At 36.8% G+C, this 26915-nt stretch overlaps 1 protein-coding gene across 2 annotated transcripts in view; it reads left to right on the top strand.

Annotated features, from left to right (window-relative positions):
- IL1RAPL1 (interleukin 1 receptor accessory protein like 1) overlaps positions 1-26915 on the top strand; it is a 702165-nt gene that overhangs the window by 66154 nt on the left and 609096 nt on the right. For both annotated transcript variants that reach the window (XM_425563.8, XM_046903219.1), the window contains exon 2: positions 18654-18759. In XM_425563.8, coding sequence (XP_425563.3) covers positions 18678-18759 — 82 coding nt within the window. In that variant the 5' untranslated portion in view covers positions 18654-18677. The remainder of the gene's footprint in view (positions 1-18653; positions 18760-26915) is intronic.

The following is a 26915-nucleotide window of genomic DNA, read 5'->3' as shown; positions in this document are numbered from 1 at the left end:
GTTAGGTATAAAAAAGAAGTTCAGAGTGCATTCTTTGAGGATATGATAGTGCAGCCTGCAGGGAATGATGTGCTGTAATGGATATTCCCTGCAAGGCTCAGCACATCCCTCCCATTATGTCCCTAATAGATATGACAGATGACATTCTTTTATTATTTAATTTCTTTCCCTTCCACACACATACCCTGTATTTCTAAAATCTAAGCAAAATTTTGTAATTGATTTTTTTGTTTTGTTTTGTAGCCATTAATTTATCAAAGTACTTTTACAGTCTTCAGGTATGCTAGTATTTAATTAAAACTCTGGAGAATATATTCCCTCTCTCGTCCTGTCTGCTGTAGCACTCAGTATTTATTAGGCTAGCATTAAACACTAAAATCATGTCCATTCCTGTATCTAAAAATAGAGATGCAATTGTAAAATAAGTAGCTAGATTTTCTTCACTCTGTCATAAATATTTGATTTGGTTAAAAGGTTAGGGACTGTTCCAAACAGCTTCGTAGCAGAATTATTAAAGATCTTCCATGTTTATACTCACTGAAGTCATATACCTAAACACTGAGCCTCTGACAGCTTGTAAAGGTTTTGTTATTTCTAATCTTTTCTAACTTAGAGTCTTAAATAGCATAATGTTGCTTGCTTAATAATGAGTGACGGTTTTTAGCAAGTGTATTTTTTATGAAAACTGGATGTATTAGTTGGTTCTTAAAAAATCTTTTACCTCATTGACTTTTTTTGCCTAAAGTTCTAAAGGCACGTGATAGTGCATATGAAAAGTATTTTCTGGCATGCCATACATCCTCTGTGAAAATTAATTAAAGCTTTGCTTTGTTTCAACTTTTGAAAACTGGCAAATTTTAGTGTTTATTTCTCCATTTACCATTTTTTACTTGAGCTGTCCAACAGTAGTTCGATGCTCTTTTCAAGTCTGCTGTTAGTATTCTGGGTAGAGGCTACCCTAACAAATAAGATGGTGTAAAACTTTTATAGGAATGAAAAGTTGATTTTTTTAAAAATATTAAGTACTAAACATGGATATTGTTATATTTATTGGGAGCATTATTCAGCAGCAAGACTATGAGCTAGTGGCCTGAGGGTAGATCTTTGCATATGCATGAATCATTAAGATTGAAGAGAAGTCTATATTTTTCAGAAAAAAAAACAGTTCATACAGTTGATATTTTTGAAATTTTTTCACTTATTAGAGTGCTAATTTAAACAAAGGGTAAAAAAATAAAAATAAAAAAAATCAGGAAAACAGCTGTATTTGACATTGTTTAAGACCTGACTGGACGCCTACCTGTGCAGCCTGCTGTAGGGGGCCTCCTTTGCAGGGGGGATTGGACTCAATGATCTCTGGAGGTCCCTTCCAGCCCCTACAGTTCTGTGATTCTGTCATCTTAATTCCAAAAAGTGATCATTTCAACAAAATGATGGGAAGTTTCAGGCTGGATGTTAGGAAATACTACTTCTCTGAAAGGATGGTCAGGCACTGGAAGTGGAGTCACCGACCCTGGAAGTGTTCAAGGAACGTTTGGACACTGTGTTGAGGGACATGGTTTAGTGAGAACCATTGGTGGTGGGTGAATGGTTGGACTGGATGATCCTGTGGGTCTTTTCCAACCTTTGTGATTCTATGGTTCTATGATTCTATGAAAATCAGAAGAATTTACTTCAGTGCTTGCACCAAAGTAGATGACTACTGAGTTTTATGCAGGTAATTGTCCTCAGAGACTTTTAAGCATGAAGTTTATAGGAATAAAACAGGAGTTGTCATCTTCTTGTAAGCAATATGAGTTAAAAAAAAAAAAAAAAAAAAAACGAGGAAGGGAAAGGAATAAAAGAGATCTGTTAGTCCTTAAGCTGAAACTTTTCAACAAGTGACATGGTTAAAGAGAAATATAATTTGACTAATAAAGTCAGGTTTTTGGTGAGGGGACTGAGAAAATGATATTCCAGTAGTCTGGAGTCTTCTCTTGCCTGTTTTAGTAATCAAACTGTGCTGAGAGCAAGATTACAAATTGAAGCTCTTTTGTTTCAGACAATATTATACACGTATCATCTGTTGTTAGGGAGATATTCATCCAGGGAATAGACATCAAAAGATAGCGTGATGTCTTTGCCACATTCAAGCCTGTAAAGACTGTTCAGTTGAAAATAGAATGGTCCCTTCCCGTTTATTTTAAGCTACACCAGCAGCTGCCATTATACATGAAACCAGGTAAATGTTTCCATAACAGTATTAATGAATTTAAATGAGAGCTGCAGCCTACTCTTCTCCGGTCTGAAATTTCACCTAACTGGGATAAACAGGGACTACAGTACAAGGGCAAGTAATTTCTTTCATCCATAGAACTCCCACTAACAATTAGACTCATTCTGAAAGAAAAGAGAATTATCCTTGTTGAGGACATTGTACAGCAAATCAGTTGAACTATCAGCAGTCAGAAGGAAAATTTGCTTGGCTGCAATACTGACATTTTTAGAGGGAAGACAAAATTAGTAAATTGGTGTCAATGATAAACCACAGAAATGAGTTGATCTGAGTTTGTTGTTCACAAAAAGAACTGGATGTCCTTAGGATGCAAGGTGCGTATGCTTAGTTTCCTTATCATATGAAAAGCTTCCATTTCATGTGGGGAGTTTAGAGGAAGAGATTCATGAATGTTCCATTTAAGCAAACTTAATATAACAAAAAGCTTGTATGCTTTAACATACACATATTTAACATTTCAATTACTCCAGGAGTAATGGTTACAGCAGAGAAATTATTTCATTAAATTGTTCCAGTAAAGTTTTTGTAGTTTATTGGTATTTTAAGAGAGTCTGCAATACTCTTAGAATGCTTCTCAAAATAACAACTTTAGATACCTCACAAAATGTCATCTAAATATGTTTATGAGATAAGCAGTTTATGAGATAGTAGTTGCTAAACATCTTACTGAAATGAATATTTTATTTAAAAGCAAGAAATCAATGAAAAAATCAGACTTGGAGAGTCATTCTAACTGGATTCTCGTTCAATACCACTATAAAATGTCTTCAAGCCATTATCTATTGAAAAATACTTTGTCTCACCTAGTTAGCAAGTGGAAAAACCGTAGATCTTTTGAACTAAGATCATTTAGTTTGCTTAAAAATTGACTGATCCTTAAATCCATGCTAAAATTACTTTCTGCATTTGGTCCAAATTCAGTTATTTCATTTGAGAAGCAGCATTTCACAAAACCTGCAATTTTGGGGTGAGCTCTATGTAGGTCAGACTCTCAAAAATGGTTCTGTTCCAGACTATTTGGTCTAGATTCAATAACGTCGTGTTCATGAACTATATAGACAGTTAATTGCTGCCTGGTATCACAGGCTAGTCACAGAGTTCCAAAATTAATAAATGCATTGCATACTAACCTTACCTGCTTTTCTGACTCAAAGCTGTACTCAGACATTTCAGTGAGGTTAGTCAACAATATGTAAGAATGGCATCATAAACTATAGGTGAGTTAGAGCAGGTATTCAGTGACAGTCTAGGCAGACCTAAGTGCTGACTGTAGCTACACTACCTACTTCCATCTCATCTTTACTGTCTTGCACCACCTGATCTTTCCTTGGAGATTACCTGTTTGCAGCAAAAATCAATAGTGCTTGAACACAGCTTGGCAAAATATATGCTAAATACTGGCACAAACCATGGAGGGGGCAAGAATTGTAGTAGTTCTACTAAACTGTAGAATCAGATGAGGAAAAAATTAAAGAAGTAAAACAGAAGCTTTGGGCCCCCTCAACAATATGTTTGAAAGACAGACATCTAATAAAGTAAACATCAGGATATACCTACACTATAATCTTGATGTTGGATCTGACTTGTTTTACTCTAACAAATCAATCTTTTAATCTACCTGTGGCAAGCTAAGTGAAATTTCTTTCAGTACATAGCTGTCAAACTGCTGTACAGTTTCATCATGTTAAGTTGCTATGCTTTGAACTTGATGAATGTGAGTGGTGTTTCTTGCGTTGGCTTCTGCCATGCCTTCTGTCAGAGGTAAGTCATTTCAAATGAAGTGTGTGGTTGCTACCTGGCTTTGCTGCTTTCCACTCTCTCTTTAAACCTTTCTGCAAAGCTTCTTTATTATCTACCACATACCACCACATTTGTCTCTTTTGCGTCTGATGGAGATTAGTTGTGTTTTTGGGAAGTAACAGGACAGTAGTGAAGACGTTTTCAAGTGTTTAGAACTTCTTAAATAGCACAAAATGCATATACACAAGGGAACCAGAGGCGAGGTGATAGAGTAAGACACCTCTTGTTTAGTCTCTGCAGCTGTGCCTTGAGCCCATAGAATCACTCAAGTTGGAAAAGACCTTAAAGATCATAGAGTCCAACCACAACCTAACCGTACTACCCTAACTCAAACAACCCTCTGGTAGAGCATGTCCCTGAACACCACAGCCAAATGGTTTTTAAACACATCCAGGAATGGTGACTCAACCACCTCCCTGGGGATCCTATTCCAGTGCTTAACAACCCTTTCTGTAAAGAAGTGTTTCCTAATATCCAACCCCAACTTACTCTGGTGCAACTTAAGGCTATTTCTCCTTTCTCCTCATCCTGTTGCCAGTGAGAAGAGACCAACCCCACTCTCACTGTAAGCACCTTTCAGATATTGGAAGAGAGCAATAAGGTCTCCCCTCAGCCTCCTCTTCCTCAGGCTGAACAGCCCCAGATCCTTTAGTCACTCCTTTTAGGGCATATTCTCCAAGCCCTTCACAAGCCTTGTTGCCCTTCTTCGCACCTGCTGCAGCACCTCCATGTCCTCTATGTACTGAGGTGCCCAAAACTGAACGCAGTACTTGAGGTGATGCCTCACTAGTGCCAAGTACAGGGGCAGGATTACTTCCCTAGTCCTGTTCACCACAGCATTCTTGATACAAGACAGGATCCCATATCTGTATCTCCTCTGATTCTGCTAGTATCCCTTCTCTTAGCCTTCACAGGTTCTGTGTTTTTGGGAGGAGGGAGAATGTCCTTTACATCAAAAGAGCAGTTTTAAATTCTGTTTTGAAGGAATGCTGTACTTCGAAGCATACTTGCAGACAGGGTGGAAAAAAATGTCTTGTATGGAATGTGGTCACCGCTTCTATTTTTCTAGGTCCCAAGTAGCGCTTTAACTCTTCATTATAAGGATATATTTACACTATTGTCAGACTAATCCTTGAAAAGGCTGTTGGTACAACTCTTATCTCATGGAGCATGACTAAGGACAAAATAGAAATTGCCTGAGAAATAAGGACCATATTAACTCATTTAATCAAACATAACTTTCAAAAGATATTTCTCAGTGGGTACACCCATCTATGGTTTATAGTGGATATTTATCTAAAAGTATGTGTAAAATAATATTTTAATGTGTTTGAAAATATTAGCTCTTGTAGAAAAGTGAATTCTGGACTTACATAACATGGTGTTACTCTATAAAAATCCTTCAAGGAAAGTCTTCTCTTGGGTATATATACCCTACAGTCAGGTTTGCACAGTGACATTTGTCCAGATTTATACAGACATCTACCAGCAGACTCGGGTTCATGTTCTTGTCCACTGGCTAAGAGAGCATTCTCTCTGACCACTAGTACTCCTGGCAGCTGAGCCCCAAACACAGCCAGGGGTGGCCCGTTCCTCTTGGTGGAGACAGGTTCCCAGGCATGACAAGGCTCCCAGAGATGCTGAGGGCAGGCTGTAACCTGGCCTGCAGGAGTCACATCCAGAAGGGGCCCTATTGCAGGGCCTGCCCCTGATGCCTCAGCCCTATCCTGCCCAACCACTGAGCCAGGAGTAAGTGTCCTGTCCCAGCCTTGGCCCATCCCTGTCACCAGAGGGGTGCTGGGGTCTGAGGCTGTCTGAGTGCCCCCAGCTGCCTGCTCCTGGCTGGAACAGTGGGATGGGCCGTGACTGCTAGGTCCTGCCCTAAAGTCCCCGCATGCAGACCCCCAGCCACGTTCCTGGTTCCAGGGAGTTGCTGCCCTCATGGTGCCCTGAGATGTGTGGTAAGTCTGCTCACTCAAAACACAAGATACTGTTTTGCACAATTTGCTTGGTGTTTTTGATTGCGTTGATGTGCCTTACCCATTTTGTATAGTACACTTACCTTTAGGCCACGTACCTTGTGTTCGTTCATATTCCTTTAGATTGAGAAGGAAGAAGCAGGGATTTTTGTCTTGACAAAAGCAGGATGCTTGCTTTCTCACTGAATCCATAGCATTGCCCTGCATTAGCTCTACCTTCATGGATTGTAGGATCATAGAATATCCTGAGTAGGAAGGGACCCAAAAGGATCATAGAGTCCAACTCCTGGCTCCATGCAGCACCACCACACTTGATGTCTAAGGGCATTGTCCCAGTGCTGCCTGAGTTCTGGCAGCTTGAGGCTGTGCCCATTGCCCTGGGGGACTTGTTCCATGCCTACCACCCTCTGGTGAAGAAGCTTGCCCCCACCTGACCCCTGATGCAGCTCCATGCCATTCCCTTGGGCCCTGTTGCTGTCACCAGAGAGCAGAGTTCAGCGCCTGCCATGATTAAGTTTTCTTGAGAAAAAAAAAAGAAGCAAAAAGTGGTCCTTTATGCAAAATTGCAGGAGATATTTGTGCATGAAGCAGCCTTTATTAGGTGCTTGACCCACAATATGTAAGCAGTTTGACACCCCTGGGGAAAAAAAAAAAATCATTGTAGATTAAGTTGCTGCCACGCTGCTGTGTGGGCATGAGAGTAGTGATGCCCAGCTTAAACCATCAGCTCTTGCTAAGTAATTAGTATTAAAATGCTAAAATCAGTATCAATGAAAGGGGTGTATTTGGGGTAACACTGAGGTAAGGAAGGGGTAACACTAAACTGGTCTAGAACTGATACATCAGAAAAATTTTGCAACAAAAGTTTTATTACGAGGATAGATACTTTATGTCTTTGCTTGGGAACTGTTGCCTGCTCATGGTAGTATGCGTTTCAGCAAAGCATTTTGACAAGGCTCTTTGCTTCTATCAGAAAGCATGCAAGAAAACCTAAAACTTGTAAAAGATGCAGAACTAAAAGGAGTACCTTTCCTGTCCAAACATATATAGATCACAGACAAAATTAACCTTATGGCAGATTAATGTGTTTTAAATACAGTAGAGTTTATCAAACATTTCAAATACTATATGTGCAGAGAATATCCCATATAGAAATAGTTTCAATGATTATCTGACAGCAGATGCAGAATACAAAGTATAGAAGAGAATGTTAAACTCTTATTATTTCATCTGCTCTGAAAACAAATGAACTGTTTAATATAGGATTGAATTTATTTTAAAAATTGAAGTTCAGGTTAGTTAATTGATCCAAAATGATAGCTAAAACCTCAACTGTATCTAATGGCGTATATATAATATGGCTAAAAGCTTCTTGATGAATTTGCAATGAATTATGTTTGAGCTGTGGTAATATTCTGCACTTAGCCCTTTGTTTACTTCAGCATTCTCTTATTATCAATGTTTCCATTGACAGTTCATTTGCATACAATTATGAACAATACATGCTTATTAAACAGCAAATGATTTTCTACAATTTCCTAATTGTACAAAAGTAGGCACTCTCTTGACTTTTTTTTAGCTTGGTCCATTTTTACATAATGATTGCAGCTGTTAGGTATTGCGTAGTATAAAGTTTGTAAAACTGAGCAGGACGCGTGGGGCAATGAACAGTGAACAATTATTAGATGCAAGTATCAAGCTACAGTATTTAGTTTAACAAGGTACAGGGGTATTATACTGACATCTTTTGTTTAAAGTGGGTCTAATGCAGATCTGCACTCTGAATTCGTCTATTTTTCCTATTATCTTTCCAGAATGGAAGTTACTACAGAAGCATTTCAAGGTCTCAAGGTTTTCTTTTCTATATATGTGTATTTTTAATACCTGTAAAAACTCCTATGGTTATCTCAGTGTTATAAACAATAAAGTAACTTTTGTACAATTTCTGTTTCACTGCATGTGAAAGAAATTAATATCACAAATCACTGCTGTTCCCTCTGTCTCATCCCACTCAGTGGGTTTCGAGGGAGATGAATCTTCTTCTATCTCCTGAGTCGCTACTGCGATGGAGTCATCCAACACTCAGAGGAATAATACACATTAATTTATTGAGAGCTTTCTTAACAACTAATAACTACTTGGAGGTAAACTTGGCTAACTGGCTAATTATGATTAATAAGCATTACAGTTAAGAGAATTTTAGGTAATGGCTACTATGAAGAGCAAAAGAATAAAAGAAGATAAAGGTAAAAGAACAGGGAAAAAGTGACAGATAGATCTCTAACATAGCAAAGCAAAGTGGTTTACCACTCCTAGATCTAGACATGTCTTGGTGTCAGGTGCGGGTCTTCAGTAGTGAAGGGTCATTGGAGGTTGTGTTCTTCAGTTGAAGATGACTAAGGATGACCATACAAACTCTTATTTATAGTCCAAAGTGGTCGAGTCAGCTCTTTTGGAGTGACAACTTCTGGCTTTGGGATCTCAGCAGGAACTGTTTTGTTCCCATCTTCCAGGCCTTGCAAATTTAAGTCATCAGATAAGAGGAAGCAGGGAGATGCCAGCTTGTGTCCTGTCTTCACAGGATACAGTGTTAACATCTCCCAGTCTCTGGTACTAATCTGGAGTTATTTGCTCACAGGCCAAGTCTTCAGCCAGTAAACACTCCTGAGCACTCCTTTTTGAAGGCAAACAGCTCCAGAGAAGTGATTTCAAATGTAAAATTGTCCACAGAGAGATGTTGATTGCCTCATGTTGATTTGAGACACTTCTTACCAGTCTCGGATACCCTCTATTAACAAGTGAACACAATAGCCATGAACAATTGAGAGATGAGCAGACAGGTGACTTGCTGCACATGAGTCATCTGCTGCTTCTGCTGTTACCCAGACAGCAGTGCCTTCGCAGTTCATTGTCTGAGGCTGGGGTGGTTGCTATGAGAGAGTGGGAAATCACACTCCTGAGTGTGCATGGGGATGTACATCGACTATCAATGTACTTATTTTCAGAATGTACCTACAAACATTTATTTTTTAAAGAGCCAAAACTTTAGCAGCAGTATTCTGATACAGATTTTCTGTATGTTATTCATCTGTCACAGTAGTAGTTAGTGGCATGGATTCATGGACAAATCCATTTATGTTCGGTTTTGAATTCCGTGGAAACGAGATGTGTTTCTACTGAGCTTTTAAAGCTTCCTGAGGGCTTTCACAATAGGAGCTGATAAAGTTTTATGGAATGCTTTACTTTTATGTATAGTCAATGTGATGAGAATCATTCTACCCTATACAACAGGATGCAAATTAACAGAATGGTTTTGAATGAGCCACCCATAAACACTTGCTGCATTTATTTTATGTGATAACATCTTAGTCAGTGCAACCTACTCCTTTGAAAGCACACAGTTTGTATATGTGTTATGAAGTTAGAGCACGTGCTCAGTAAATGGGGGTTTTATTTTCTAAGTCTTCTTGGTTTGAAGAATTTGAACCCACGTTTCCCAAATCCCTTATCCAATTATTTTGATTACTGTGATCTCTATCATTTCTGGGTAAAACAAGGCTCTGTGCATCTGTGCATGCTAAATTCAGGAGCCTGGAAAAAAGAAGTAACAGAAGACAAATTGTGGTTTCATATTTACAGCACTTCTTCAGGAAAGGAAGAGGTCCGGGATTCCAGCCTCTTCTTCAGTGTTATTTCTATGCTACATCTCTTCTGTTTTAAGATCAAAAGCTTTGAATTAAGGGCTTGGAATCCCCCATCTGATCCACCACAGCTAAGATCATGCTATTTCTTACTCTCCTACTGATCCAAAAATATTTAAAATCCCAACTTTGATGTGGTAGAGGCATACCTGTTGTGGTGGAAGACAGTGCTCCTAACTTCCAGAGGAAAGTGGGTTTTTTTTTTTTTTTTTTTTTGAGAGGATATTTTATTTTTAGTCATTATTGTGAAAGCAAGATTTTGATGAATACAGTTATAAGCTATGAAAATTATGAGAGGCATATGAAACATACTGCAATTACTGTGTAATTAATACTCAGCCTGTGACCTAGATAACTGTGAATCTTTACATGATTTATGTTTTCCAATGTTATAATCTGAAATTAATGTTAGGTGGCTTTGGAATAACCATTGTTATCCATCAGGCTATTGCAGTTTTAAGACTGAATATCATTTATTTCATGGCTAAACACTCATAATACATTATTAGTACAGGAAGCTCTGTCTCTTAAGAAACCATCCTCTTTGTCTCAGCAACAAGTCTATGAAAAGTTATTAATAAGTAGCACTTTCAGCAGCAGTACTATTCAGCAGCACTTAGAAGTTCTAATTGGATTAGGCCAGAAACACCCCTTTTCTGACCTTGGATTTCAGTATAGTTTTATAGAGTCATAAGTCTCCTACTGTCTTTCTGCTGTTGGGTAATCCTACTTGCCATGAGGAATTGTTGTATAGGTATAACAAACATTAGTCATATCCAAATTTGAAGTTTTCTTCCTGCAGTTTTAATAAACTGCAAAAGTATTTGTTGTCATTATAAAGATCATTAATACTTAAATCCTTTACAAACCGATTTAACGACAGTAGTCCTTGTAGGTTTTTTTTCCCTTTTTTTTTTTTTTTTAATAGCTATCCATAAGATCCTGTATCTGAATGCTAAGGCACACTTGCCCTTTTTATAAATATTTCTTTTCAGGTGTTTTCTGTTCTTGTTTGAATGGTACATGATTTTTTTTTTTTTGGTCTTAATGAGGTAGTAGATTGCCTATGAAATCCTGTACAGAAACTCAATTTTTACTACCAAAATGCTTTTATATGAGATTCACATACCCAAACATGATTTTATAGTGGGTAAAGAAATTGGTAATACTGTGAACTTCTAAAACTTTTTATTATTTATTGTTCATGCAAACTTAATTACAATCCTTATATTTCTAGGGGGAAGTAGTGACTTACTTCCCAGGCTTCTTACAGCATTAAAATGCCATGACTGTTCTTCTGCTGGAAGCAAGCAGGCCCTGTTGAATATAGTTATTCTGGGACTTCAAACCCTGTGGAGCAGCAGGTGCCTGCCTGCAGTGAGGTCTGGCTGTCCACTTCCACTGGAAGCTGTGAGCTAGGGGCAGTCACGGCACAGTTTGTGCCTTTGCCCATGTGCTCTGGATATGGGGCTCTGCTAAGGGATGAGGGATACTCAAGGGGAAGCTGGGTAGGGCTGGGCATGCCCAGGTGTGGTAGTGGATTACCAGAATTTGATTTGGAGAAGAATAAAGGATTTGGTATTTGGCCTGGGAAAGAGAAGAAATAAATGAAACACCTGCTTCCACCTTTTCACAGCCCTGAAGATACAAAGGGAGCTCAAATATAAGAAATGTAATGTAAACTAGAGACCACTTTTTCTAACTTCTAATGTGGCAGTCTAAGATTACAGTGCATTAATAAGATTATGTAATAAGGATAAACCATGAGAAAAATGAAAATACGTAGCCTGCTGTGTATAACATAAAAGAAAACCATTAATATTAGTGCTGTGTAAACTAGAAATCTAAAGTGATGGTGAAGAAGTTTTACTGTTTTGATTTTTTTTGTACCCAGTGTGTCGGCCAATGGTCAGTGTCAGGATGGAAGATGAGTGGTGTCCTTCAGGGTCAGTACTGGAACCAGAGCTCTTTCATATCTTTATCAATGACATCGACAGTGGGATTGAGTAAACCCTCAGCAAGTAGAGCTGTGTGGTGTGGTCAGCGTGCCCGAGAGAGTGGATACTATCCAGAGAGACCTAGATCTAGACAGGCTCAAATGCTGGGCCCAGTGGGACTTTGTGAGGTTCAACAAATCTAAGTGCAAGGTGTTGTGTCTGGGTTGTGGCAACCCCTACTAACAGTACAAGCTGGAGTATATAAGGATGGAGCACAGCCCTGACAAAAAGGACCTGGGAGTGGGTACTGGTGGATGGCAAGCTGGACGAAAACCAGCAGTGTGCCCTCGCAGCCCAGAAAGCCTACCCTGTGCTGAATTGCATCAAAAGAAGCATGGTCAGCATGTTGGGAGAGGTGATTTTCCCCATCTACTCTGTGCTGGTGAGTCCTCACCTGGAGTACTGCATCCAGATGTTGAGACCTGAGTACAGGAGAGATACGGACCTGCTGGAACTCATCCAGAGGAGGGCCACAAAAATTATCCAAGGAATGGTTTACTTCTCCTATGAGGACAGGCTAAGGGAGCTGGAGCTGTTCAGCCTGGAGAAGAGAAGGCTCTGGAGAGACCTGATAGCAGCATTTTAGTATCTAAATGGGGGCTATAATAAAGAAGGGGACAGACGCTTTATCGGAGGTGTGTTGTGATAGGACAAGGGGAAGAGGTTTCAAACTAAAAGAAGGGAAATTTTGAGTGGGTGTAAGGAAAAAGTTCCTTGCAATAAGGTAGTGAAGCACTTGAAGAGGCTGCCCAGAGCCTTCCAACTCAAATGATACTATGATTTTATTATCCTGCACATAAATGTTGTCAGAATATGTACATGGCGTTTCTGTCCTTAGAATCATAAAATCACCAAGATTGGAAAAGATCTACAAGATCATCGAGTCCAACCGTCCACCAGTCACCAATAGTTGAGGCAAAATGTCTCTTGTCATTACTGAATTAGATGGGTGATATTATTTAGAGAATTTTTTTGGAATTGTTCCCAAGAGTGTCGTTGCTAGTCAAAGTTAATAGAATATTCTGTTATAAAATAGACATCTACTTGTACTGAACTTTGTAATCTTTTAAACTTATACATGTTTTTTTTCCTCATCTAAAAGTTCCTTGGAATGAAAACGGACTCTTGTATATCCACTGTTCCTCTATCCCTGAGTGACTAACACACTAGCACACTTTTTCAAGGCTTTCTTTTTCTTTTCCTGCCACTATTGCATCAACACTGGTGGTGTAATGAAATACTAGATTCTTCTCATTCTCTCTCAGGTCACTCAATTATAAAAAGAGCAGTAGACATGGGGAGTTTGATTCAGTTCAGCTAAATACATTATCTGTGTAGGCTCTGCTATGTGGGAATTATGGCCTTGCTTTTTGTCCTGCTTTCAGATAGGATGGTGTATTGCCCTTAGTTCTTCAGTAAACTGGAAAGTACAAAGCAGATCTAAAGGATACTCCTGTTGTGATTGGGCAAGAAGATGTTTAAAACACAGTGGCCAACTTCTGTCTCTGAGGGACAGATGTATCTCATAGCTGGAACATTTACTGTTCAAAGAACTCAAGTGTCTCAGGACACATCACAGCTGTGTAGGCAGAGACACTTTTGACTGATAGAGCCACCTTGCTGAGTTAGGTGGGACTGCAGAGTGTACCCTGCTGACCGGTATCCCACAAGGCAATGTGAGACCACTAGAAAGCTATTGTATTTTTTATTGCTCTCCTGAAGTTGTTATTTCTCTTCTCATCAGTGGTTCCCCAACGTACGTGTCAGATAGTTTTCAGCTGATGGTTTTAATTTATGGAAATCGATTCAATTGTTTATTCAATAGTGAGGATGCTCGAGGATAATGGTGTATGACATTTCAGTTATCTGCAATCTGCTATCATTTGTTTCTTTCTTAATAGAAAAAGCAATATCCAGAAATCTTGACCACTGCCTACCACACAGAAAGTCACTTAATAATATCATTGGGAACATGTTAAGCAATGGAAACAGTGTACAAAATACGTTTGCTAGTCCATCACCTTAAGTGCAAATGCTACACTGACATTGTTTTACTCAAAAATGGAAAACAAATAGTAGGCCAGACAATTGTCTAGTTCTGTCAGTAGGTTTCTTCCTTATAGATTCCCTTTTTAACTACTTTCTATGCTTAAGCAAAGTAGGTTGGTTTGTCAAAACTTTTGGGAATATCAGATTATGTTTTTATGCATAGGAGAGTCACAGAAGGATGTTAACGAATTCTAGTCAAATTATCATTTCTTCAGTATCTTGTATGATGGACAGAGTCCATATCATTCACAAACTAATCTTATTAACTAATATAGCACTTTCATGACGCATGAACCCTCAAGTTCAATGTTCAGGACAGGTGTAGTGCCTAAAGAAAGAAGCCTTTGCTTACAATGCTATGCTTACAATGAAAGCATTGTAAGCAGTGATGTGTCAGTAATGAAAGTGTCAAGACATGTATGGCTGGACAGGCCAGTAGGTAACAATTTCATAATTTTAGATAGTTCGATAAGTCTTCCCTAAAAACCCATTGCTACAGAACAGTTGTGAAGTATTTTTCAGGGATCACAAGGTCCTACAATTTTTTTCTCTGAAGGGAATAGGATGGAAGATAATGAAGTAGTTTGGAACATGTATAAAAGAATATCCTTCCAAGTTAGAAAGGAAGCACAGGAAGAAGAATGATTTTCAGATAATTAGCTGATGGACAGGAGCTAGCATTCGTAGACTAATACTGAAATACAAGCCTATAAATTTACAGTTAGAGATTGAGCCAGTAGAAAGTTTCCTATATCAATTAAGTATAATTTAACTTTTGGGAAGGACCCAAAATGAACATAAGTAAAATTAGGAAAAGGTTTTTTTTTTTTTTTTTTTTTTCCCCATTTTATTGCCTTATCAGGAATTGCTTTACTGTGGTTAATTTAATTTCTGCTGAGCTGTTTTGGGGAGTACATGTGTAAGGGTATGCATTCTCCTCACACTGAGTATTTATGACAACTCAAGAAAAAAATCATGCTTGGCATTACCCCAAGGAACATTAGTGTTGAGATACAGCTGTATTTCTATTTCTGAAACTGGAAACTAAGATACTCAGCAATACAGATGCTAGAGGCTTCCTATGTCATTTCTGTTTTAAGCAATGACACTTTCTACCAAAGATAATTTTTTAAAATTAATAACATGCCCAGTTAAAATTTGCATGGAATATTTCTTTATTCAGAAATTTTCAACAGGATTTCATATTGTACTTCATGGAAACAAATAACCCACTGCTGCACTTCTGAAACATTAAATACTGTACAGAGCTGAAATATACTTCCATTCTTGCAATTGTATAAGAAAGGGCAAGGAAAAATCCCTGATTCTAAAATGTAATGTTAGTCTACTGTTCACCCAAAGAGTCAAGCAGTCTTATAGCCAAAGAGCTTGTAAGATATACTGGCGTTCATACAACTTCAGAAGCAGCAATGAAGTTTGCAACTGCCGTACACTGTCTTACTTTTCTGGAAGAATTAAAGAGAAAAAATAGTAAAAGAGCCTTTTGTATGTGCATGTGTCATGTATCTGCCTACTGCTTCCAGAAACAGCAAACTTCTGCTATTTCCATTTTAAATCAGAATTTTTTTTTTTAATATTAATAAATTCCTGCCTGTTTACTGGTAAACAATTAGTAAAATTAATTGCTGAAGAAAAGGCTGTTTCCAATTCACAAAGTATCACTTAATGTTAAGAATTTGGTTTCATAGAATTATGCCTTTTGTTTTTCAGTTTAAAACCCAACAATGCATTACAGAATATAGGCCTCAGACATACTCACTGCAGTAGCAAAACAATTTTCTGTGCATTATAAGATCCCCCTGGGGATGTTTCTTTTTAATTTCCTTCTGACTTGCTTATTTTATCTTTGCAAGCACTTTCAACAAGGTGACATTTTCTAGACTAGTCAGTTGCTGAGGCATTCACCTGGAACAGGAGACAAGTGATGTTAAGCACCTGCTTTGAATCAGTCATGAGAATGATGTGAGCCAGGTTCCACAGCTTCCTTAATGACGTCCAAAGGCATAAAGCACCAACTCCACTACAGCAATCTTTAGCTTGCTTGCGGTTTTGATTTTTAAAATGAAGACAAGGCCAGCAAATAATTTCTGCTGCAGGAAAGGTAGTGGAAACAGAAGGGTTGGAAAACCCTGAGGGAGAACCTGGGTAAGATCTGCTTTAGTGCTCATTGGTGCTCCATGGAGGGAATGGCTAGTGCTGGAAGCTGTTTTCTTCCTTCACACCCTTTAGTGGTAACTGTTTTCTGGTATCTCAGAGACAGCAGAAGACTACTTTCTGAGGATTTACTACAAGCAAAGTAGGCTGCAGTCTATTTTGTTTATGCCTTTAAGCTAGACCTTAATCTCTGAGAATAAATGTAAATGGGAATAGATTCTACAGTGGAACCATGTTGTAAATGCAATTCATTGTTATAAGGACTTTTTTTTAACAGGCTTGACAACATAAATGACTGAAATATAGATGGACCACAGCAAGATTTTAGTTGAAAGAGCTGTTTCTCATTGATATTCTTATATTACAAAAGCTTTCTTTGATAGCTTCAAGCTTTATAGCTTTTGCTTCGTGCTTCTTTTACAAATATGTGCATATAGACATACAAACATATATGTGTGTAGGTGTATGTATTTACGTTTCTTTCATTTTTTTTTATGAGTGGTCAATGAAGATGTTTTTGGATCTTCTTTCCCAGTCAGAAGCTATTTACTGAATTTGTAAATGTACAATAAGCTCCTGTTGTTCTTTAGACAGTATTTATTAGGCTCACGCAGAGCAAGGTGCTGACTCTCACTAGTACACTTGAGGCTGAAGATAGCAGCTTCAGGGTTTCCTGCGGCATCGGTTAGTGCAGTGAGAAATGGGATTTTGATTTCATAAATGCTTGACTCAAGTCTGCAGTAAACTGTTGCATAACACTTTGTGATATCTATTCATTGTCTCCTTGAAAATTAACCCTTGTTTCTGGCTTCCAAAATGCTAAGCTTCTATGTCATTTATTATGCCCCATGGTCACATTATTTATTTAAATAATCTTGACTAAAAATGTTCATATTGCTCCAAATTTAACTTGGAAAAATTCTATATGTGACATTTAATTCCTTTGCTGATAGGTAATTTGTTGTCTAACTTCTCTAAGGTATGTGAATGTGGATAAATTCTAGTCCTTAACCTGCAGTGCCGAAGTGCTAGAGTTGGTTCACAGCCAGTGAAAGAGCAAACATATTATTATTTCTTTGTATCTCTCTGTTTATAAATATCATTATCAAAAATTAGATATCAAAATCTGCTGTTTTCAAACTGTTTTCTCACTCATCTTTGATAAAGCCACAATCATGAATGCGTTAGGTTTGCACATCTCAAATAGCTTGAAATCTAGCACTTCTGAAGATAGATTCTTCAGGAGTCATCATTGTTTAAGTAATTCTTCCCATAATGTGTTCTTTTACGCCTCCACTATTTTTTATTTCCAACCTGCTCTCTTCTAAAATAAAGCTATTTTAAGATGCTGCTTTCAGAAATGTCTTGGGTACTCAGTAACCTGACTGCCAATGAAAGTGCAAAAGATGCATGATCTCTTTTGAAATCAATCCTTGAACTATGTGGTTTCTTTTGAGAATGTTTTCAGTTGCTGTACAGTACTGTGATCAGCAGAGGTCAATATCAAAACTACATTGGTTTCATCTGAGTCTTTCTTAGAAATTTCAAGAGCCATTGATCACAGCCCATTCTTTTGTTATATAAGACTTTACGTAAAATGCTTTTATATCTTACATGCTATCATGAGTATAGATATACTGTACTTTCTAGATGGACTAGAAAGAAAGCTTATCTTCCTTCACAAATTAAAGTATTCCTTCATAAATTAAAGTATTAAAATGTAGGTTGTTAGTCCTAGCAGCCATTTCAGAACAAAGCTGGAACAATATTATGGCTAGATTACATCCCTACACCCTCTGAATTAACAAAATGTGTGCACCCTGTTTTCACCTGCTGATCACACCATTTATTCCCCTGAGAACGTGAGCAATAGAAATAGAAATAGTGGCGCTGAGGACATGATCTAGGCTGATCACAGGTACAAGTTGACAGTTGGACTAGATGATCATATAGGTCTTTGTGATTCTATGAGTAGAAATGGAAATCTTTGTTTACGTCTGAAGAGGTAAAGGCTGATCCACAATCTGATTCGTCTCTCTCCTGTCCTAATAACGTTCTCATTTGCTGCAGTTAATGTGTTTGATCTTGCTTATATGCTTTCAGCTCATGTAAAAGGAACTTACAGGAGTTCCTGGTAAGCTGTTCCCTGTTCCTAAGAAAATGACCAGATTTTTTTGTAATTAATGGCTCTTTTCATTGTGAATCTTGTGTGCAGTCTGTAGAATGAATAAATGGAAGAAAACCAGTGCAGAAGGATATTATTTTCTTTATTTATTTTTTCTTATACTGGGGAAATGCAATTACAGGATTAAGAGAAAGAATTTGATATTATTTTTTGAAGCTTAGTGAAAACACTGTTTTCCATATGATGAATTCATCAAAAATGTTTTGGGGATGTGTTAGAAGGTTTTATTAGGGACATGGTGAATTTTCTGTCTATCTACAAAATCAGAACTACAGCTCTAAATTTAAATGCAGTGTGTGTATGTGTTTTCCTTTAGGTGATTTCAGTTTACATATTCTTTTCAGTAATAATGAATCATTTTGGTGCATTAAGTTGCTCACAAAGAACCATGTTCAATGTTTCTACAATGCCAGTATTATGATTAATTACTACAAAGTTGTTTCAATACCAACATAAAGCTAATGTTTTCTTTTTTCCTTTTGGGTACTCTAGGGAGCAGTCGTGGAAAGAGAGAAGATGAAAGTTCCTATTCCAAACTTGATTCTCTTGTATGCTACTCTAACTCAGAGCTTGAAGGTTGTGACCAAAAGAGGATCAGGTAAGTAAATCTTTATGTCTGCTCTTACAATATGTTTTGAAACAAGAAATCCTTAAAGTTTACAAATATATACTATGATGTTGTTATAGTTGTTTGGAACTTAGTTAAAAGGATTTCAAATTTTGCAGCAAACAACTTAGCAACTTCTGTATTATTCTAGACTATATTGTATAGTGTGAACTTGATGGAGAAATAAAATAATGGTTCATCTGCTAAAGGGGAACTTTTTTGTTTTTGCTTTTACCCATTGTATCCCCAGGGTTGTTGTTTAGCTTACTTGAAGACTTGATAGCAGTCATGAGCTACTGTACTTTAATGTGAGCAGTTTATCTGTTTGACTACATACCTTATGTTGAAGAATCTCTTCTGTTTTTATAATAATTAAAAAAAAATCAAGCACATTACATTTAATAAATTTAATAACCATGAAAAGTGAATAAGAAAATACATTTTTGAAGGAGTTACAAGATATGTTGTAAAAGATATTTGTACAACATGGAAAGTATAGGTGGCTTTTCAGGAATCCAGCAGAGGGTGATATATTTGCCTATCATCTTTCATAGTGTTACTGTTTGTATGTTTAAAAGAAAAAAAAGGAACTTCGATACTGAGACAATGGTTTGTATTTTTCATCATGAAATTCTAACTTCTCCCTCTATTCCTTTTCATTGGATAATGGAAAATTTGCAGGATAATATTTCTGCAAACTCTTACTTTGATCTGCGGGTGTAAGGAAACTAAATCCTTGATGGATGTCTCGATCCCATGTTGATAGGATTAATTAATTTTGTTGTAACTAGTTATTTTGCTTTTGTCATTTGATTGCTTTAGGTGGCTTTTGTTGCACTGTTCTAGAAGTCTGGCCTTGATTTATTTATTTATTTTCTTTGCCTTTTATCTGTTTCCAGCTGGAGTTGGCTGCTAGCGATGCTTGTAATAGTGAAGAGATGCTTAGGGAGATCTTTGTATATTTTGGGCAACAGTTTAAATAACATCTTGTATTTTCAATAGATTCTACTGGTAACATATGAAACTAATTCTATCTTCAATGTTTTAATGACTGAGGGAAGGGAAATAAGGAGTACCACTCTAATCTTAAAATATTTCTCAGTCAAGTACTATGTACTACTAGTACAGATACTATGATATATTTAAGCTTGAGAAGACTGGATTCTGTCCACTGTGTGCAGAACAAAGTAGTAGTTGGTGATGAGATGATGTATTTGCAACATGACATCTACCTAGACAGAAATCATTTGAATGTGTCTGGGTGAGGTTGTTCTTTTTGATCACTGTTGAGTGTTTGTGAGCTTTCAGTTGAGGTCCCCTAATCCAAATGTAGTATAAACAGTATCAATCCTATTGGAGTAATTTTTACTGTGACAAACATTTTAAGAGGAAACAAAAAACCGCCAGTTATAAAATACTTGCCACTTCAGTGTGACAAAAGAACTCATTTTCTTAGCATTTTATTTCATTATTTTTGCTTGTATCATCTTTCTGAGATTAACCATTTGAAGGAAAAGTGTTAAATATTCATGTTAATTTCTGTTTGGGAAAGTTATGTAAATGATATCCAGACAAAGAGTTTTTCAACCGTACTGAATATTTTCTCATCCTATGATGTAAAAAAGAAAAAGGTTTAATGAAAGTCTGAATTTTTTTACAACATGTTTTTTTTTTTTTAATGGTCTTGCATGAAATCTGCTTTTATAGTATTCAGTTTCAGTCAGCTACATTGCCAAGAAGACAGTATTGTCATAGTTTATGTGCAAAAGAAAAATCTGAGTTTTACAGAAATTTCAGGTTTTACTGTCTTTCTTCATGCCATTTAGCGACTTCAGATTTGGTGAACTTCTGTAAAAATAGGTGGAATGTAACGCATAGATGATAATGCTTAGCTTGATTTATTTATTTATTTTTAAGAAAAAAATAACTTTTTTTTTTCCTTGGCTGATTAGAAAGATTATTTTTCAATCCTGAACTGTTTCTATGAAGAAAATGTGGTTGTTTTGTTGTTGTTCTTGAAAGTTTTAGAAAACAAGATTCATTTATGCATACTGTGAAAATATTTTTTTTTCTTCCTGAAGGTAATCGATTTATAGTTATATGTAAGGAAAAAAAATATGCAGTGTAGCGTGATCATGTTAATCAGATGCAGCGAATGGTGAGGTTTATGTATGTTTAGTTGTGTGCATTGCAGTCTGCCACATGGATCAAATGTTTGGCTGTAGCTTACTTTATATTCATTACCGTGTCTCTCAGAATCTCATTATACATGACTGAAGTGTGATTTTGTTTCAGAGTTGAATGCAGCTTTCCTCCTATTTCTTCCATAAAGATTGAATATTGGAGCAAAATAGAAAACTGTAATGCCTTAATATAGACAATTTTTGAATGAATTCAAGAGAACATAAATGAACCTTTCATTTGGAATTTATTGTGACTCAGTTTTGGAAGTGTAATGAATCAAGACTAAAGCAAAATTGAAGCATGATGTAGGTGTTATTTTTAATTGAAGAAGTAGAGGCTTCAAGACAATATCTTTTACATACTTTTTTAAAATAATGATTTTTTTCATAGTAACTGAATAATTGCTCTTAATGGTGTCCTGCCACCCACTTCTACCCTTTCCCATGATACCATATTTTCATATTGATGTAAATATGAAGTAGTAGTAGCCTTTTTTTTTTTTACAGATATATTTCTTTTGTTGTTATGAATCAAAGCAATGTATTAAGAGTGAGGAAGTTGTTGCATTAGTATTCTCAGTGATTGTCCTGACTGTGGCATGATCTTTCTGTTCATTTTTGTTGAGCTTGTTTCTAAATATCAAATCTGAAACAAATTTAATGTTTCTTATATATTTAACCTCTGTCTTTTGTGTTTAAATGAGATCTATTCTTGAAAATATGCCTTCTCTGTACTGCACTGGTTAGATTTCTCCTGCTAGGGTCATTTTCTATCACATTCTTATCAGCTATGCTAAAAAGATAGTGATTAGTAAATTAAAGTCTGAATTTCTTCATCTGATATAAATGCATTTCTAATCACTGTTCTGTCAAGAACATGAAAACCTACCTTCAGAAAGTCAGTGAGGATTCCTAGCATGCCAAAAATGTGAAGGTGTTTGCAGGTTCAAATTCTGTTTGTTTGTTATTTAATCAATAACAATTCTAACCATCTACTAGCTTTCAGGATTTAAGTTACATCCCATAATTTTATTCTTGTCTGTGCTTGTTATTGACTGGAAAAGCAACAATGGTGTAAGAGAAGGTTTAGATTGTGCTGCACTAGTCCAAACATTTGATCCTAAGAGTTGTCATTATGCCAAACATTTGAATGATATTATTTTGAGTCAATCTGGGTCTTTCATAAACAGCAGAGCAATTACAAACTTGTTCTACCACTGTGTAGTATTCATCAGTTAAATATAGTAAGTGTGTGTAGGGAAAGGTATTAATGAAATATTTATTACATTTTCATTAAAACATGGTTTAAATTAGCTGGCTTGTAGCTGTGCGACATACTCATGTAACACTTTTATATTTGATTCTGTTTCTATCTGACAGAACATCCATCAGATACTTTCTGGAATTTTTTAAAATACATTTCTTTAAGGCAGTGAATGATTTCGAATGACTCTAACATAAAATGGATTTATTTTACATTTTGAGTACTTAGTAACTGTGTTATTACATAAAAATGTCTGGGCAAGCAGTTTGAGTAACAATTTCATTAATATGTAAAAATTATGCAATAAACATTCCTATATATCCAAGTGTGCCAGTAAATAAGGTTTAAACACATCTAAACTTTTCCTGTCAATTTTATTTGAATGCATAATTCCTGTAAGTTTTCATAGAATCATAGAATCTCAAGGTTGGAAAGATCACCTAGATCACAAGACAAGATCAAGTCCAACCGTCCTCCCATTACCCTTGCTACCACAAGCCACTAAACCATATCTTGTAGCTCCTCATCCAGATGCCTCTTGAAAACTGCCAGGGACGGTAACTCCACCACCTCCCTGGGCCGGCCATTCCAGTGCTTGACCACTCTCTGAGAGAAACAGTTTTTCCTTATGACTAATCTAAACCTACTGTGGCACAACTTATGGCCATTTCCTCAGGTTCTGTTTGTTGCGTGGGAGAAGAGGCCAAACCCTTTCTCATCAAAACCTCCCTTCAGGAAGTTGTAGAGTGCAGTGAGGTCTCCCCTGAGCCTCCTCTTCTCCAGACTGAACAATCCCAGCTCTCTCAACTGCTCCTCATAAGAGTTGTGCTCCAGACCCCTCACCAGTTTTGTTGCCCTTCTCTGGACGTGTTTTAATGCACTGTCAGGCAAGGAAGAAAAGATCCTTCATCTTAAGCTTTGCCATTCCAAACACTGACTTCGAAGCACTACTTAACAGCCTTTGAAGTATCTTGCTTACATTTCTGAAGGTTTTTCTTTCTGCTATTTTTCTTCAGATTATCCTGTATTAGTTTGAACTACATAGATTTTTTTATCCACTCCTTTTACATCCTGAGTTAAAAAAAAATATAATGTTTTTTAAAGTCTGTTCTTCTCAGACCAAGTGGTATTTGACTGCTAACTAGTCGTGAATAGAAATTTTTGGTATATTAACTACCTAATATTTATCAAACAGGCTAGGAAAGAGAGCTTCTGTAAGATTATTCTTTTGTGTCATTGTCTCAAAGATTGCTGAGGACACAGATGGACAAGTCCAGGCAAGTCCTGGTCAAAGATGGAGAAATCTTTTGTCTGAAGATTTGCATGCCAGAGGCAACAAGAGGGGGATAAGCCGCAGCTTAATGGCTGGGAAGCAGTCTTTTGTGTGGGCTTATCTCGAGGGAGATAGCCATCTCATGGGGTCCTGCACATGACTTTTAACCAAGCGCCCAGGAATGCCACATTGGCAGAAGGAGGATAAAAAAGGGACCAACAACCATGAGGACAGGTCTCTGACATCAGATTTCTTGCGACGTAATGCCTGCATGCTGAAGAAGAAGAGGTATCTGACATCATATGCTTCATGACGTGATGCCTGCATGCTGATGGACTCTCCTGGGCCTGCTACCTGAGACCTGCCACTTCCTCCTGGATTTACCCTGTTGCTGGTACGTTCTTGCTGCCTAAGGCTGACCACGCTACTGCTGCTCTCCCCCTGCACTTTTGCCTCGGACCATAGTCATGCAACGGGACGCTGCAGGATCATGGTGGTGACTATCCCCGCGCTACACAATTCTTGCTTCCTTCCTATCTTTCCTATTGCCTACCTTCCCTTCCCCATCTCCCTGATGGATTAAGATTTGTAATAAACTGTTCAGACCAGCATTTGAACCGCTGTTGCTTAATCTCACGTCAGGTATACATATATCAAAGAACCTCCTCTCCCTCTGATAAATTGCAGTGAGACAGCTTCTTATTGATCCATGCAGATTTTTTCTCTGTAACATGTATGTTAAATAAAATACTAGAGCATACCACTCCATCTTGTGATTTTTATTTATTTATTTATTTTTACCAAGGTTTCTGAAGAGACAGGATTTTTTTTTAACATTAAATAATCTTCAAAAAGGGTGGGAGGAATGGATGAGGGGGGGAGTTTTTTTAAAAAATACATAAAATATTTTAACCTCATTGTGTAAGTAGACAATTAGAATATTGACGTTTTAGACACTAATAGCAATTTGATGCCATCTTGTATCAAAAGAAGTTGAGAGTTATTATTTTCTGTGTTCCACTGTTTTTCTGCTGATTGTCTCACGTGGAGTTAATGAAGCAGCTATATTCTGTGCTCATTTGTGTGAAAGGAAATCTTCACTTTGTCATATTTATTCTATGATAGAGATCAAATTTAACTGAGAGGACAATCTCTCCCATGATGGTTTATCAGGAGATGTACAGGGTCCTTCATCTCATTATTATGAGATTGAAGTCTGCAGATGTTATTATTCATATAGGAAAAAATGTTTCTCTTTTTAATGCATAGTACTTTTTTGTCTGAGCTATGAGTAATGCATATGGGTGGTTGTAGTCATATGGAGCATTCTGAACTTCATGAAAACAAGAAATCAAATTTTGACATTGCAACCCTTGTTGATGTTTCTCGATTTTAGTTTGCCTTGTAGGAGCTATTTTTAAGTAGATAATTTTAAATAGAGAAATGCAATTCAAGGTGCATTTTTGCTCTAGAACTAGTGAAATTCTGAGGAACAGAATTGAAATATATATTAAATAGTATAAGTATTTGTACACTTTAACAACCATTAGTAGACATTTTACTAAATTACGGCCCTCTAAATTTTTAGGAATGCTTTCTTACATAAGTCTATTTTAGACCATAATATTAGTTATATAGTGAATATCTCAGTACAAAAGAGACACTTGTTTTCTTTCTCTAAAACATTTCCTTTAGCTGGAAACAGAGTAAATGATGTTAGCAATGTTGGCCTTAGCATCAAGAAAGCCAAGATTTTTTTTTACCTTGTGACAAATGCCATAATGAGTATACAACAACTTATAATAAATAATACATAAATGCATCGAATAAAAATTCTTCACCTTAGCTATATGTAATGAATTTATCTACAGCATTCCAGACAGCTTTGAGAATGCTTTCTAAGGAAAAATACGTGTTATATTTGGTTTAATTGTTTGTACCTAGCAATTGAATTACCTCCATTCTACAGTACAGCAGGCAATAGCAATTAAAAAAAAAAATCTATAATCCAGGTTATTTGGATTTTTTTTTTTTTTGAGAAATTGTTCACAATTAAATACTGAAACAGAACAGGAATCTGGTACCCATTATTTGAGTATCTGTGTATCTTATGTATTTTTTTGAGACTTGGTGGCCCAGCGGCATATTACTATATAACTGCCATTCTATTCTGAGCATCTTTCCATCAGTGGTGTCATGCTCTTTCATTCTGGCTGTGGTTTGATTGGCTAAGCATTTTCTTTTGGAATCTTGTCAGAAGGAAATTAGTTGATGAATGTCATATTGGATCTGATATTCACTGAATAGTAATCAGATGGTTCAAAAATAAAATGAGGAGGCATCTATATATTTGTTCTTGTCTTTTTTTTTTTTTTCTGCACAATTTATAGACTTGTGCATGGTACTCCCAGTACACTGAGGTTGGAGCAAAGCATTTACAATGATTAAGAGACAAGTTTCTTGTGAAGCACAGGAGTTTGTGTCAATTAATATTAATGGCTTCTAGCTGTTGTTTACACTGTTACTGAATGTTAGTTTTCCATTATTAATTGATGGATCTTGTGGCCTTTTGGGTGGTTACACAGAAGGTAAGCCTGTACATGTCTGTCTGACATGTAAGATTAATTTCTATGAGTGAGGAGTTTCCTGCAGTTGAACAATTAAAACTACTGTCACTGCTATGAAAATCTTTTTTTCTCTGTTTAGTGACAAAAAGCAGAGAGACAGCGCATTTAAGTCCTAAGCAAAGATGAATGTACCTTATTGGATTCAGTGGAGGGCAATCTTATTTATACCATTACCTTGTTAAGAAATTAATGTTATTTTATATGAGGACTGCTTCAAAATACTCTCATTGAATTGGCGTCATAATCCTCATGTGTTCTATATGTGAAACTGAATGGGGAAAACAGTGAACGGTGAACCACTTCTCTTTTTGAGGCAGAAGGGAGGGAAAGATGAAGGGAGCACCATACATAGGCAGCAGAAGTATCCACCTTCCCATTTTAGAGCCAAAACTGTCAATGCTGTTTACTCCAGGTTTGATATGATCCTTGCTGAGGATTTTTTTTTCCTTTGTTTGTGAATCATCGGAGAAAGAAGTTAACGATTAACGTATGTAGTAATATTAGTGTATGGTTCTAAACCTATTTCTATGTTTATGCCAGTTGTATATGGAACGTGTGCATTTTCTTTAAAGGAATGTTTCTTTTCAATACTGAGTGTTTCTTTTGCTACAGAACCCTGTATGAGTCACAATTGGTAAGGAGTGATTTTCAACATATAGATTTTATTTCAAAACTCTGAGGAATAATGTTGTTGGGAAAACCAGTGGTTTTGTTAGCTTCAACAGATGTTTGCCATGGAGCAGTCCGGCTCTAGTAGACTTCATCCAAATGTTCTGTGAAAATGACACTGCAGTATGTCA

Source organism: Gallus gallus, chromosome 1 (genome assembly GCF_016699485.2).
Source record: "Gallus gallus isolate bGalGal1 chromosome 1, bGalGal1.mat.broiler.GRCg7b, whole genome shotgun sequence".
Lineage (NCBI taxonomy): Eukaryota > Metazoa > Chordata > Aves > Galliformes > Phasianidae > Gallus > Gallus gallus.
Note: the sequence above shows the minus strand (reverse complement) of the source record. Positions and strands in the feature narration are given on the sequence as shown.